The following is a 15,890-nucleotide window of genomic DNA, read 5'->3' on the forward strand; positions in this document are numbered from 1 at the left end:
GAGAGCGCCGAATTATAAGGCATAATCTGTTATATTTATTAATTCTTGTATTCCTTCTATTTTAGTCTTTGTTTCTGAAACAATTTTTCTTACATCTCTAATTCTCACCTGAGTCCTGTCACTTACTTCTGAGATTTTCTAATTCTCATTTACGTTCTCATTTCATGTCTTATATTATTTTCTTAATGTTAGGTGGCTGTAGCTTTTATCAATTTGTAAGAGACATTCTCACAGAATAGAACTCTCACTGTCTATAAGGATATTATTCTGCTCCTTGCTCTCCCTGTTCTTGTAATAACTTTGCATAGAGTTAGACTCTGACACTGTTTTGTTGCTCATTTTTAAGTGAAATTTGCTTTTCTGAACTTTTAGAAGGAGGTGTGGGTCAGCATGGCTTTCCTAATTCCAGAGGTCCCTCTTCTGTTTTTTTTTTATATAGAGTTCAAAAATAGGGTGGCTTCCTCCCAAGATTTCCTAACTCTATTTCCATGCCTACTTTGATTTGATCCTCTCTCCTTCGACTCTAATATGCCTATTCTCAGTTTCAATTCCACTCCCAGCAGGTTCTTCTCAGTGTGAGTACCTGTCCTGGCAGGTCACCACAGTGGGTGAATTTCAGAAGTTCATGGGAGCAAAACGGCTCCAGTTCTTTCAGTCCTCCTGTCATCCACCCCTTGTACGTACCCTCTAAGTGGGCAAAATGCTTTCCAGTTTCACTTGGTCTGCCATATTTTCCATGGAGACCTGTTGACTATTTTGGGTCCTCCTTTCTCAGATTCAGATATCCTCCCAATGCTTCCCTGTTTTTTCCCATGCAAATACTGATACCATGCAGGCCTCGTGGCTGTTAGTGGTATGTCCATATCTGCTTGTGTTTGGGGATTCATGGGGATTCTTTTTCAATTGGTTTTTTTTTTTTTTAAAGATTTTATTTTTTCCTTTTTCTCCCCAAAGCCCCCCGGTACATAGTTGTGTATTCTTCGTTGTGGGTTCTTCTAGTTGTGGCATGTGGGACGCTGCCTCAGCGTGGTCTGATGAGCAGTGCCATGTCCGCGCCCAGGATTCGAACTAACGAAACACTGGGCCGCCTGCAGCGGAGCGCGTGAACTTAACCACTCGGCCACGGGGCCAGCCCCTTCAATTGGTTTTGTTGTAAATATCATCCACAGGTTTGTCTTTTATATCTAGTTGCTCTTTCCATTTTTACATTGAGATCTGAAAAGATTCAAGAACTACACTGTAGCCATCTTCCTCACAAAGACTTCTTATATAAATGTTCTTTGAACAGAGAGGGCCACCTGTATTGCTTTTTATTTTTTTACTTTATTTATTTTTTGGTGAGAAAGATTCTCCCTGAGCTAATAACAGCCATGCCACTTTTCCTCTATTTTGTATGTGGGATGTCTCCACAGCGTGGCTTCATGAGTGGTGTATAGGTCCACACCCAGGATCGGAACCCGAGAACCCTGGGCTGCCGAAGCGGAGCACACAAACTTAACCACTACACCACCAGGCAGGGCCCACTACTTCATTTTTTTATTTGTAAATGCCCACATAAGACTGTATAGGTAATTTTTTTAAGTTGAAATGCCTCTATAATTCCCCTTTAAAAGTATAATTAACTCATAGCTGTTTTCTGATTAAAAAAATTAAGTTACTTCATTCAGTGGGAACTGAGGTTATTTTCATCCACATCCATTAACTCAACCACTTTAAATTGAGTCAGAAGCACACTGCTGATGAAGAGATGTGCCAGAGGAAATGTAAAGGCATAGCCTACTAGAAATTCAGCCAAGTGATAGCTTAGAGAACAGGACCAGCAATCCACAGCAAAGCTGCCAAAAGGGACAGGTAAGATTTAGAGCAGCGGGTCAGCAAACATTTTCTGTAAAGGGCCAAACAGTAAATATCTTAGATTTTATAGGCCACATGGTATCTGTGGCAATTATTCAACCCTAAGTATACTAACAACATCCTCAGTGCCAGCATTGTGCCTAGCACACAAAAGGCACTTAACACTTTCATCTTTATCCAATAAATATTTAATTTTATGTCCCTCATCAACTGTTCTGCTCAGGGCAATTTCTATCAGTCCCTCACTCCTCTTCAGGTTCTTACTCAAATACAGCAAAGTATAGAGGCAAGAAGAAAAGCTTTGCAGTGAGCAAGGTTCAAATTTCAACTCTGTCACTTACCACTGTATGACTTTGATCAAGTCCCTAAACCTCTCTGAGCTTCTAAAATGGTGGTGAGCTCACCTATTTCACAGAATTGTTCTGAGAATTAAATATGAAAAAATATATAGGGCCTGCCCCGGTGGTCTAGTGGTTAAGTTCAGCATGCTTCACTTTGGTGGCCCGGGTTCAATTCCCTGGCATGGACCTACACTGCTCTGCTAACAGCCATGCTGTGCTGGCAGCCCACATACTGAAAAACAGAGGAAGATTGGTATAGATGCTATCTTAGAGTGAATCTTCTTCAACCAAAAAAGAAAAAAGAAAATATATGTAAAGTACCTGAGACCAGATATATAGCAGGCATTTTAGAAACATTAGCCCCTCTTTCTCTCCCTTCATTCAACAAATGTTCATTCAATGTTTCCTGCGTCCGTCATGATGAAAGGTACAGGGGAAGAGCACTGAGCATCACCTAGTTGGGAAAAATTCGCTGTCTATACCCATCCACCTAACCCATTCAGGTGAACGAAGTGAAAAGCAGCTCTTCCTTCCAGCCAAAACATGGGATAGAACCTACTTAGAGTGCCCTGTGCAGAGTTTTGAAGAGTGGCGTCCACATGGGGCAGATGTGCTTGCCTACGACCCTCCTCCATCAGTTTCCAACAAAGGGCACACTTTCTAGCTGCCGGAATTCAGGATCTCAGAGCTTAGATAGGCACACACCATTAGTGGTAAGCTTGGCCAGACTGATCAAGGATGGACGACCTGGGGCCAACCTGGTGGTGTAGCGGTTAAGTTCACGCACTCCGCTTCAGCAGCCCAGTGTTCACCAGTGGGATCCTGGGTGCAGACATACACATCACTTATCAAGCCATACTGTGGCAGGCGTCCCACATATAAAATAGAGGAAGATGGGCACAGATGTTGGCTCAGGGCCAATCTTCCTCAGCAAAAAGAGGAGGACTGGCAGCAGACATTAGCTCAGGGCTCATCTTCCTCAAAAAAAAAAAAGAATGGACGACCTGGCATACCACTTTTGGAAGGCTGTTTACCCTTCCGAGTAACCTGTTAGGGGCCCATCCTAACCTCTTAACTTACCTGTTGCTGCTGTTCCCTGGCCTTTCTTAGGCTGCTTTGGGGCTGTGTATTGGAAGAATTCATTTCCATGGCCAGCAGCTGCCTGATCCAGTCCAAAGAGAGAAGCCAATCTGGTGCTGTTAGTAGAAAATGAAAATGTCATTTCATTGGACATATCTCAAACCTGGAATCGTTATAAAAGTTGCTCACCTCTAACCTTGAACAAATACCTCCTTGACTGTATATCCTACCATTCCATACGGAAAGTGGCAGCTAAGCGTCTTTGAAATCAAGATTGTATTTCTGATGTGAACAGCATCAGCTGACCTTGCGCGTCCACAGGACTTTGCTCAAGGCATTTCTTCTTCCTGGACCTCAGCTTCTGCATCTGTAAATTGAGAGGACTGGTCCAGATGCTCTCTATGGTCTCTTGAAACTGTAAACTCTTGCCTTCAGCAAGTCATAGTTTCCTACTTTTTACTAGTTGGTTAAACTGAAATAAAACTGTACTACAAACTTATTCCATCAAACACGGTCCCATTTATCATTTCATTTAACAGGCAGAACCATTCCTTTATCATCCCTTGCAATGACTCATGCCCCAATCATTCCACTGAAATTGCTCTTGCTAAGGTCACTAACAACCTTTTTGTTACTACACACAGTTTATCAGTCCTTATCTTATTCGGCCTTCATGCTGCCTTTTAACACTGTCAACTAATTTGTTCTTCAAACAAACTCTTCTCCTGACTTCTGTGGGGACACCTGTAGGGGTGGGTGGAGAGGCTGGCCCAAATAAGACATTAATAAATGCCAACAGAATCCCTCTCTTGTTGTCTTCCCATCTCTCTGGCTCCTCATTTAACTCCTTGGATTCTTCCTCTTTTGCCCAACCTTTAAGTGTCCATGTCCCCGAGACTTCATACTCTCTCTCCCTTGGCAATCTAATTCATTTACCTTGGTATCCAGTACTATTCAAATGCTGATGATGTTCAAATCTGTATCCCCCGCCCAGAATTTGCTCCTGAGTGCCAGACAACACAGATACCCCACAGGCAACACAAATGCAATATGTCCAAACCAGAGCTCCTATCTTCCAATCCGCAATGCCCCAGCAAAACCCGTTCTTATTCTTGTGCTCCCTCTCTGGGTGAATGACATTTTGTGTCGGGGTCCCCAAGACCACGCACAGGTTCAGTGATTTTCTGGAAGGACCACTGGATTCAGCATATAGTTGTACTACTCATGGCTAAGATATATTACAGCGAAGGGATACACAGCAAAATCAGTAAAGGGAAAAAGCGCATTGGGGCAAGTCCCGGGGAAACCAGGAGCAAACTTCTAAGAGTCCTCTCCCAGTGGAGTGACACAGGACAAGTTTAATTCCTCCAGCAATGAGTTGTAACAACATGTGTGAAGTGTGGTCTACCAGTCACTAAAAACTCAGGCCCAAGGTTTTTTATTGAAGGCTGGTCACATAGAAACCCTCTAGCATGTACCAAAATTCTAGACTTGTGGAAGGAAAGCAAGGTTCAGTACAAACAACTGTTTGTACAGACAGTTTAGGAACAGCAAGCACTCATCATTTACAGAAAGCTCTGTATCAGTGTGGGGAACTGTTTGCCAATCAAGCTCCCAGGTGTCAGCCAAGTGCCAACCTTGTAAACAGGACTTTCTAAGGGTAACAGTCTCAGGTCTACTGTGTTAACTCTTTTCTGCAAACATCCACAACCAAAACTGAAACCTAGGCATCATCCTTGACTTTTTCCCCCTGGTTCATGACCTATCCTTGAGTCTATTTGATTTTACTTGCTAAATATTTCTTTAACCCATTCACTTCTCCCCATTCTCTCTGTCGCTTCCCTAGTTCAGGCCACCATCACATCTATCAGCTTGAAATATTGCAACCTCCCGACTCATTGCCCTGCCTTGGTCTTACCTCCTCCCTACTGCACCCACAGTGGTCTTTCTAAAAACCAAATTTGACCAACTCTCTTTCCTCCTTAAAACCCTCAATAACCCCTCAATATTACCAAGATAAAAAAAAAAAAAAAACAACTCCACAAGACAGCTTTACAAGGCCCTGCAAGACCTCGCCTCTCCTTACTTCCCCAGCTTCCTCTCTGGCCATTTCTCATCTCCAAGTGTGTGCTACAGCCACACCAAGGTACTTTTAGTTTCTCAAATAAGGCAATGTCTTTCCAAACTCCGGCCCTTGCGTACGCTGTTCCCTCTGCCTGAAGCATTCTTCCGGTTCCTCCTCTCCCCTGGAAGCTGCCCCTAATCTCAAAGTCTAGGTTAGATGATCTGCCTAGGGGCTCCTATAGAACCCTATACTTTATTCATTCAAGAAATATGTGCCACACACTGGGCTAAGTGCTGGGTACACACCGCTGAGCAAAACTGGGTTCTATTTTCAAGGAATTTACATACCCTAACAAGAGAATTAGACATTACATAATATATAGCTGCCAACTGTAATATGAGAATGTATAACAGGCAGACACATACTCTATAGAGGTATCATGGTAATTGATTATTTATTTTTATTTATTTATTTTTTAAAGGTTGGCACCTGCACTAACATCTGTTGCCAAACTTTTTTTTTTTCCTTCTTCTTCTTCTTCTCCCCAAAGCCCCCCAGTACACAGTTGTGTATTCTACTTGTGAGTGCCTCTGGTTGTGCTATGGGGGACGCCGCCTCAGCACAGCCTGACCAGTGGTACTATGTCCGCGCCCAGGATCCGAACCAGTGAAACCCTGGGCCAGCGAAGCAGAGCATGTAAACTTAACCACTCAGCCTCGGGGCCGGCCCCCTGATTATTTATTATAATCACCACTTGCCTGTATATTTTGCCTACGGTCTAGTATGTAAGAGGCCCAATAAATAGACTCAAAGTCTAGTCTAGCTCTGAGCTCCTCTTCTGCAGAGGCATCCTTAGTTTAGGTGAAGTAAATATTGAAACTCCCTAACAACTTTTTTTGGACTTTTTCCCCAACAACTTTAATGTATATTACATACTAACATTTTGCAAAATAAATTTAATATGATTTGAAACTATCACCTTGTTTCCTCAAGGTGGTGTACTTTAAGTTTCTTTCAAGTTTCCTGTAAATGGGGCCAACGATGCCTACTTTAAAGGACTAAAAGGTTTAAATGAGGTTGCAAGTGTAGAGAGCAGTGCTGGTCTAAATAAGACATCGACAAAAGCTTATGAAATTTAGAAGAGACCAAGATGTCTCCTTTTAGCCAGGGTAATCTGGGCAGATTCCCTAAAAGAACAGGATTCTGGGAGAGTTGGGCAATGCCTTTAACACAGTGAAAAATTTACAAAGCTTAGAACCTAGTTAAGATATAACAGCTTATGCGCAGATAATTGATAAGAAAACAATATCTGTGTTAGCTTCATTAAACTATGGGTATTGGATTTGCTATTTTAATTCTGCAGGCATGTTTTATTTCAAGGGAAAGACAAAAGTGTCATAGGTGAACTATATTTCCATAGATGTCCTAAAGGTCAGCCAATTGATGATTGCAAAATCAATCCAAAAGCCAGGTCAATCCAATTATCTTTCAGATTAATTCTATTTTCCATTAATATTTTTATTTTCTTTCTTTTTTTTTTTCCTTTTTCTCCCAAAAGCCCCCCAGTACATAGTTGTATATTTTTTGTTGTGGGCCCTTCTAGTTGTGGCATGTGGGACGCTGCCTCAGCATGGCTTGATGAGCAAGGCCATGTCCGCGCCCAGGATTTGAACCAACGAAACACTGGGCCGCCTGCAGCGGAGCATGCGAACTTAACCACTCAGCCACGGGGCCAGCCCCTCCATTAATATTTTTAAATGAACTGTATACAGACTGAGGGGCATAAGTTTCTTGTCAATTATTACATTTTTCCACTTTTAAGTGTTCTGAAATGTACATATCTCCCTAACTATGTTAGAAAGAATGGGCTTGCTAACTCCGGGCTTACGTCTCTATGTTTATAATTCATGGAAAAAGTCATTACAGTATTAATTATACTTTAAAAGTAATTGTTAGCCAATGTATTTGGATGCCAGAGTCCCTATTTAGCCTTAGTTTTATACTCCTTTTCTTTTCTCATCATAAACAATAACACACACATTTATGTCGTATGTTTCAATAAATGGCAATTCTTTTTGTTGTTAAAGTACTTCTTTCATGAACTGTGGCATCAAATAGCTACTCCTACAATAATAATAACGGCTCACAGGCAGTCTGGTGGAAATCAGCTTGCCTGATGTCAAATCCAGGTTCTTTTGCTTTTTAGCTGTGTGACCTCAGGCAACTTACTTCTCTGAGCCTTAATTTCCCATTTGTAAAATGGATACAACAGTGAAACTAGCTCATAGAGTAGTAGGGAGAAATAAAAATGATAATGTGTGTATATTACTTAGCACAGTGTCTGGCACTGAGTAAGTACACAATATATGTTTTATATACATGTGCACACATTCTATTACCTTAAAATGTCGATTCAACTCAGCTACCCCTGTAAGGGAGAAAGCATGCCCAACACATGCACAAACTGACCTGCAACTATGAACTTACATCAGCATAAATACAAAACCACAGAACTGGGAAAGGTCTCAAGGATCATCCAGGGCAAATCCCATTATTTAACAGGCCAAGATATGGAGAGCCAAGGATGGGAAGTGACTTGTCCAAAGTCACACTCCTAATTGGGGGCAGAATCAACATTAGAATCTAAGCTTTTCCATATCTTTTACAGAACTCGAAAATGCTTCTGATGACCAGTTCCAGATTTACCTTTTTTCTACCTCTCCAGTGGTGATTTATCATTACCATGCCTACATGTAACTTTTATATAATCTAAAACGGGTATATACATAACTGGTCCCTTAAAAATGCTTTGTGATTATTATTACTGGATTGATTTTCTTCTAATACAAAAATGGAAGTTTCTGAGGGGCAGGAACTGTGCCTTATTCCTGTCTGCATTAGCTAAAGCCAAGTAACAGACACTTAGCAGGCACTCACCTATTTCTTCATTTTAAAGTCACAATAGTGGGGAAAAGGCTCAAACAAAAAACAAAAATAAAAGCAAGCCTCCTGATTACTATTTCTAGGTTAACCATGGACTTTAAGAGGCCTGGAAACTTGAAATACAGATTATCAATCATCTAAAAAGCCATCCTAGCACCAATACTCCCACTTCTATTAGGCTTGAATATCCTAAATGGAGTCAAGTCAGTCATATATGTAAATCAAGAATATCCAAAAATTAATAAGCAAATATATTTACAGTAAATTACAGTTATAAAGAGGAACTGAAAAGCAGCTGCAGCACTCACTGTCATACGTTCTACTTCCTTAGAGAAAACCAAAAAAGGAATAGCTGTATCAGAGAACGCTGGTGAATCTTTCTATATTCTCAATCTTAAATTTGATTTGGCTTTTCTGGTTATTACTGGGAACAAAAATAAATTATCTGTATAGCTTTGTTAACTAAGACTTTTATCATTCAATTAGCTGTTGTCTATGTTTATGAGCACAGTCACATGCCTAGAACTCAAGTGTTTCCGGCCCTTGATGAGCCAGCTAAGGAAAGCAGTATAGCTGAGCCACCAAGAACTTATCTCAGGCCAGGAATCTGGAAAAGAGCACATGACTGTCATTATCCACCCTGCAATTTTCAGTCAGCAGGGGACTGCTTGTTGCATGAAAGTTGGGAGCCCTAACATTCATTTACAGACTTCCCCCAAATACTTGCACCTAGGGAAGAATGTGAATTTAAAGTATATACTGTAAACTTTCAAAAGGCACAGCCACATACAAAATAGGCTTATACGAAAAAACACTAATTCACAAGCCTCAATACACAGACAACAGCAGCAGGTTGGACTGTGTGGAAATTTTAGTGAATGTTTTGGGTGGAATAGGGAAAAAAGGAACCAAAACACAGCTTAACTCTGAGCGACTAAAAGAAGCCCAAGTGGAACTAAGCAGATGTAGGCCATCTAAAGTGGGTGTGGGGTAGAACAAGACAGTGAGAGTGAAAAGAGGATTTCAGGATAGGTAATAGAGCTAGTCACAGTGTAAGCCAAAAGATCCTATTTAAGACCAAAAGAGAGCCAGTGTCATTTTATGGTCATTCATGTTTTCAACTTTCCATCAGGCCTGGAAGCAACTTGAAGGCAGGTACAGTAGCTTAATCATCTTCGTAACCTCTCAGCATTTAACAGAATGAGGGATATATGTTGGTGTATTCATCATTCTTCAGTACACTTTGAAATCTGTTAAACAGATGTTCAAAGAAAGGCTCTGCAAGAATCAGAACTTGGCAGCTCAAAAGTTTGAAGGGAGTCAAGCTGTCTACTGACACAAGACAAGGCAAGGCAAAGGCTAAACTGATTACTGAAGAGATAAAGCCCTGCCTCTTGAAAACTTGTACCCTGGGCTAGTATAACAATGACAGGGTGGGGTGGGGGTGACGGGGGAAGGAGGCAGGGGATAGCGACCACAGTCTCTTACATTGGCTTTAAGGATTAGAGTGCAAATTCACAGCTTTATTCATTCAACAGGCACTTCCTAAGCACTCGATATGTGCCAGGCACCGTGCTGAGCGCTAGATAGAGATGAACAAAAGCAGCCGCAGTCCCGTCAGGGACTCATAATCTAGCAAGTTCAGTATGCAAGGATAGACGTAAACACGCCTAGCTGTGGGAAGAAGGGAAAGGAAGCAATTTATTCTGCCTGGGGCTGCAGGAGAACAGAAACCATCAAAAAGGTGACATCCGAGCTGGGCCCTGAAGGATGCTGGAGCTGACCGACCAAGGCCAGTTCTTAAGTCGTCACCGCCTCGTCCACGAAGAAAGTTTCATATCGGCCCCAGTTGACTCCTATAAGAACTCTGAGGCGGGTATTCTCATCAGCAATCACCCCCATTTCATAGAAAGTGAAACTGTGACCCAGAAAGGGAAAGGCGAACCGCAGGGTCATACTGTGTGTCAGGGGAGAGGTCAGGTCCAGGATCCAGATGGACAGACTCAGTTTCGAGCTTTGCCCACATTCAGAGACCTGCAGAGCACCGGAATGTGGCAAGGGTCTGGACCCGGAAGTGAGGAAAAGCTCTGATAAGAGATCTACCCCTCCAACCTTTTGCCCGGCTCTCTCGGCCACGCCCTCTGTCCCACGCTTCTCAGTCACTCACCCACCGCTAGGCGAGAGAAAGTCGGTGTCGTCTTCATCGCCTGCACCGAACATTGCGCAGGCTTTGGTCCCGCTGCTGTGATGATCTCGGGGTGTTCTTCGGTTCTTTACGGGATGTCGTGAAATGCCGCGGCAGCGTCTGCTTTCCGGCGGAGAGAAGACACGCCTCTGAAGGAGGTAGAGCCAGGCAAAGTGGGAGGACCTCCAGCCAGCCCAGGCTGCGAAATCCGCGGGAACGCCGGAGTCCTACGCCCCTGCGTAGAACTGGTTGGCCAGCGCGGCAGGGGGGGCGGGGCAGGGATCGTGCTCGGTGGAGGCAGCCGACACGTTTAAGCCGGCCGAAGTGGAGGGGGCTTCTGAAGAGTGGTGGAGGGGTGACGGGCCAAGATTCTGAGACGGAAGCGCCGGTGGCGGGACTCGATCTGGGAAGGTAAGTCCGTCCCCCTCGCCTCTCTTGCAGCCCAGGCACGGGCACAGTCCTTTCCCCTCCGGGACAAGGACCCTCCACGCCATTCTTTGCTCGGCAGAAGGAGAAAGGGCCTGGGACTGGCCGTCTGGAGCCTTGAGCTTTCGGCCCGGCCCCAACAGTGACATACCTAGAGTGACCTTAGGGCAGGGTGTTCGGTGACTCAGTTTCTCCATCTGTAAAAATGGACCGGACGCCCCTACCGCTTCTCCCCTGTGACCGACCTCGCTGTATGTTCAACGGGCTGTTTGTCCAGTGCTTCCTATGCCGGCCGGTCAGGAAGCTTTTAGACCTCAGAGGTCATGGAATTCAATCTGTGCCTCGTAATTCCAAAATTTGCTGATAGAGAAAGGAAGGAACGAAGCACTCTGAAGACTAGTCCGAGGCCACGCAGAGTAAAGGGCAGACGGGCTGGATCTCTGGTCTCCTGACTCCGGACTCAGCTGACTGCTGAACAAGAACCTTCCCAGACCTTGGACACTGTATGCCTTACAGAGTGGTTATTGCGAGACCGTGGCGTACGTCTTGAGAGAAGGCCCCTCTCTAGAGTCCATCTGTGCAGGAGAGCTGGGATGTTCTCGGGATGGGTAATGGAAAGGAGGAAGTTTTACAAGCTGGCAATCCACAGCCCCAACCTTGGCCTGGGTTTTGCTTAGTCGTCCTACGCAGACCTAAGGCAACATCAATTGTTGCTGACTTCTCTGCCTCTAGTTTGCACCCTCTCTGTGTCTTATATAAGTGTTTCTTTGGTTACCCTGGTGTAATTCTTGGCACAGTCTCTAGGCCTGGCTTAGCCAAGGTGTGGATAAGCAGCTAATGTCCCACTGTAGCGTCCGTTTCCATAGATCTCACTGGAGTTCTTTTTCTCCGGGCTTCTCTCAATCAGGTTGACACAACAGGTGTCCCTTACCTGAATGTTGTCATCTGTTAGCATGAAACTGAAGGCAAGTGATTTGTAGCTCTCCCCCAGAAAACTCCGTACCTCTTGGTACTTCCCTTGTTCCACTTTTTATTATAGTTTGTGTACTTCTACTAAATTGTAAGCTCCTCAAAGACAGGGACAGTTTTATTCATCTGGGTGTCTCCTGTGTCACAAAGCACCGTCTTGCCCATAATGAGCTAATTTCTTGTTCGACTGAGTAATTCTTCCTTTATTCCTTAATTTACTCTTTTAGGATTTTTTTCCCCGTGTGACTTAAAGAGCCCAGTAGTGGTTCTCACCTTCCATAGATAGCTTCCAGAAAGATAAAAATGCTGTACTAGCTGTGAACTGAGTTACTTAGTCTCTTTTGTGAATTGAAGACGATTTTACTAATGTTTAAAGCTTTACGGGAAGGGAAAGGGGAATAGGGTAGCGAGAAATATTATATGTAACTCTAATTTTTGTTAGTAAATTATTCCTCTGTTAAACTGAGACAGAGGACTGTTGTCCGCTTCCTGTGTTTATTTTACAGATTAAGATGGTCGAAGTAATGAAGGCTGACAGTGTTAAAGCAATGATGTAACGGGAGGCTAAGCACTATAACAGGAACTTTTTGCAGTAGCTCTGGTTAGAATGTGGACTTGGCTACTTCTCAGGGAAAAAAAAGAAGGAACCGCATAAGTAACAGCTCTTTGTAACCCCTCTCCCCAGTACTGGCCCTTCCTGTCCCAGCTCTGAAACATCTGAGTAATACTTTGAAAAAATGCTGACGGATCATTTGAACGGTTATCTTGCATTCTTGAATGGGGGTGTTTTCATCCGGGGTGTGTAAGTAGCCTTTTTAAATAGGCAGAAATCGTAAAATCTCGATCAGCCTTTTTTGCTGATTGAGACACCGCAAATCCGCATGCCCAGATCACCACTGTGGAAATACAGCTGCTAGTACTGGTTGGCAGTATGAGGAAGGGGAAGATGGTGGTGAGGTTTCCTCTGTCTTTACGTTTTAAACTGCAGGATTGGGTGCACCTAAAAAGCCGGTGTCTTTCTGAATTAGAATATTGGACTGGGATTCAGACAACCTGAATTTTCATCCCAGCCTGTCTGGCTCACTCTGAGCTTGGCCCTGGCTCCCTAAACTTTATAAAAGGACTGGATTAGACCTAGACATCTGTTAAATACTACTGGGGATACAGAGGTTACATAAGGCACAACTTTGATCTCAAGTTTGAATTAAGCAGTTTTGTTTGTTTTGCTTAAGTACACAGCTTTTAGATGTATTTATAAAATGTATGACCCCCTGAAGATTAACCAGGAAGCAGCAATTTTAACAATTCCTTTCAAATTGTCGGCAGTTTTGCTACAGAGATGACAATTTTTATATGTAGGTACACCCATACACATCTGTGCTGGTGAATGCATTTTAAAACTAATAGTTTAAAGTTATAACCAAGTTAGACCCTAGATGTGGAGATAGGGATATAAATCAAAGGTGCGTTTGGGGGGTTGGTGTAATGTTCTTTCTGTTCAGTCACTGAAAACAGAAAAATGTCAGAACACAATTGAAGAAATATCTGAAGACTTGCTATGTATATGGCACTGTGCTGGGTGTTGCCTGGGATAGGAAAATATGTAAGTCGTTGTTCCTGTCCTCAAAGTGCTTATAGTTGAATAGCTGGGATATTGAAGTATGTGAGTAACCGCGATAGAAGACAGAGCAAAGTAAGTCCCATAAGTAGAAATTAATTATTCTCGGACTTCAAAGGAAGAAGAGATCCTATCTAGTTTGTTAGAGGGTGTGAGGTTAGATAATGGGCTTTGAAGATGAGTGGGGGTCCAAGTGGAATTGAGGAAGTAAGGCTGTCCAGGTTGCGCGAGTGGCTTTGGCAGAAGCACAAAGGCAGGAAAGAAGGCGCAGAGTTTTTTACAAGAGTCGCCCTCTTATTTGAAGCAATTGAGGCCAGTCACTGGTTAACTGAAAAAGTAAGTTAAAGCAGGGACTCATACAGATATTAGTTAAACAGACCTTAAACATTTTATTTTAACTTAAAATGTAAACATCTTTTTGCCATTCTTTTCACATAAACCTTTTCTTGGCGTGTGGGTCTCAGGGATCTACGGACTACAGCGTGAGGGCCAAATCGTGTCCTAGCCTGCTGCCTGTTTCTGTGAGTAAAGTTTTATTGGAACGTAGTCACACGCATTTGGTTATATATTATCCATGGCTCCCTTCACGTTCCAGGTAGAGTTGAGTAGGTGAGTGTATCTGCGTGCCTCGTCTTTATCTGGTCATCCCAAAGCTTTCAGCTTGGTTTTCATAGAAACAACTACTCTAGAGTCTATGTAGTATAGTAGTTAAAATCTTAAGCGCTGGAGACAAATCATTTTGCCATTTATTAGTTGTATAGGCCTTGGGCATGTTGCTCGGTTTCCTCCTTTGTAAAAGAGAGACAATAATAGTATCTAGTTCCTAGGGCTCTGGTGAAGATTTTATGAGTTAAAGTACTTAAAACAGTGCCTGGCAGGTAGTAAGTACTCAGTTAGTATTAGCTGCTGCCGCTGTTTTTCTCTTCTCGTTTATACTTCATTCAGTTACATATTTACGGTAGTAAGCACAGTGGCATAAGTTGGTTTTGTGAACAATCATAACTGACACCCTCGATATGCACACAGCTTCCCTGAGAGGGAGCGCAGAAGTGTTGCTCCCCTGATGTTGGAGATCGGCCTAGCTAGTATGTCATCAGCTCACTTGGTTAGGAGAGTCTTGTGGGATAGTTTGCTAAGAGAATAAGACGCCAGTACACATAGGGAAGTAGTGGATTAAAATTGTAAAAGAGACCAGGGCCATATTTGTCAAATACCTTAAAGGCCAAGGTGACAAGTTTGTGTTTAGCCCAGTAGGAAATGGAACTTTTTATTCTAAATGACGTGATTGATGTAAAAAAAAATTCAAATGGTTTAGGAGTGTAGGAAGTAAAAAGTAAAAGTTTCCGTGGCCCCACCCCATGTAAGTAGCCACCTCATTTTTCTAATAGTCCTTAGAATGTGGAGTTATGAGGATTGAAAGAGATAAGCAGGGTAAACACTACCTGGGGCACTGATATTGATCTATTAAAAACCTCAATCCAGTTTTTCTTTGGATTATAATCTGAATTTTGAAATGAGAAAAGTAAAGATTCTAGACTGAATGTGAATAAAATTAAATGACCCCTCTAAGGGTCTTTAAGTCTGTTCCTCTCCTTGTTCCAGTTTGGCTCTGCCGTGCTTCTCCTTTGTGCCTTCCTCACCAGAAGTGCTACAAAAGAGAAAAAGATGACATAATTATCACTGGAAAAGCAAATGTTCGCAGTGAGTGACAAGATGACTTCCACTAGTGGAAGATGTCTGAGAAGTCAGTGACCAGGCAACACTTAGCTGACCCTGCCATTGAAAGTTAGCAAGCCAGGTACGATTAGGGAAAAGGGAGGGGTAGGGGGAGGGTAGGTTGCTGAGGCCTGCACTCCCACGTGCAGCTTTTTTAGCATAATAAAGCCATTTAAAAAATCAAAAGTTTTCTGTAGTTTGTGACTAGGTATGAGAAGTCATCAGGAGGCTGATACTTAATACATTAACTGTTCAGTTTATGCCGAAAGAAATCTTACAGGAGAGACTGGGAAGGAAATGCTTTTGAAGTTCCACGGCTTTGAGCAGTATCATTTCAGGATTGAGGTAACATCCCCAAGCAGAGGAGGGGGCCATCCTTAGGAATGCAAAGCCCTGCAGAGAAGGAAAGGGTTGAGAAGGGTCCGCCCTACCTCTTTTCCTTTACACAAAAGGCCCTAGGCTTTTATATACAACCTGCTTTTGTGGGCTGAGGACCTTGTGCAATACAGCATAATGAGATGGAAACCTGTGTGGCTAAAGTAAATATGAGAACTGATTTCCAGGGCACTCATAAAAAGCAAAACTCTAGCAACCAGTGAAATGTTAGAGGACCTTTTTCAGCCGTGTTGTCTTCCCCTAAATAGGTAGTAGAGTTATTATAGAACTCTGCTGAGCATTTATAGGGTTTTGAAG

General features: G+C 43.0%; 2 protein-coding genes across 5 annotated transcripts in view; one reads left to right on the forward strand and one right to left on the reverse strand.

The window, feature by feature from the left end:
* The window catches only part of FKBP15 (FKBP prolyl isomerase family member 15), a 53,167-nt gene extending 42,574 nt beyond the window's left edge, over positions 1-10,593 (reverse strand). For 2 of the 4 annotated variants that reach the window (XM_070251132.1, XM_023628677.2), the window contains exons 1-2: positions 10,455-10,593; positions 3,276-3,391 (exon numbers count right to left, since the gene is read on the reverse strand). Coding sequence is in view for 2 of the 4 variants with exons in the window: in XM_023628676.2 (XP_023484444.1) it covers positions 3,276-3,391; positions 10,451-10,503 (169 nt within the window). In the remaining 2 variants the exon portion in view is untranslated. Of the gene's footprint in view, positions 1-3,275; positions 3,392-10,450 lie in introns of all 4 variants that reach the window. The other 2 variants (XM_023628676.2, XM_001488995.5) reach the window with 1 other exon arrangement.
* The window catches only part of SLC31A1 (solute carrier family 31 member 1), a 32,246-nt gene continuing 26,822 nt past the window's right edge, over positions 10,467-15,890 (forward strand). Inside the window, exon 1 of the mRNA XM_001488979.5 lies at positions 10,467-10,879. The gene's annotated coding sequence lies outside the window, so the exon portion shown is untranslated. The remainder of the gene's footprint in view (positions 10,880-15,890) is intronic.

This window comes from Equus caballus, chromosome 25, assembly GCF_041296265.1.
Source record: "Equus caballus isolate H_3958 breed thoroughbred chromosome 25, TB-T2T, whole genome shotgun sequence".
In the NCBI taxonomy this organism is placed as follows: Eukaryota; Metazoa; Chordata; class Mammalia; order Perissodactyla; family Equidae; genus Equus; species Equus caballus.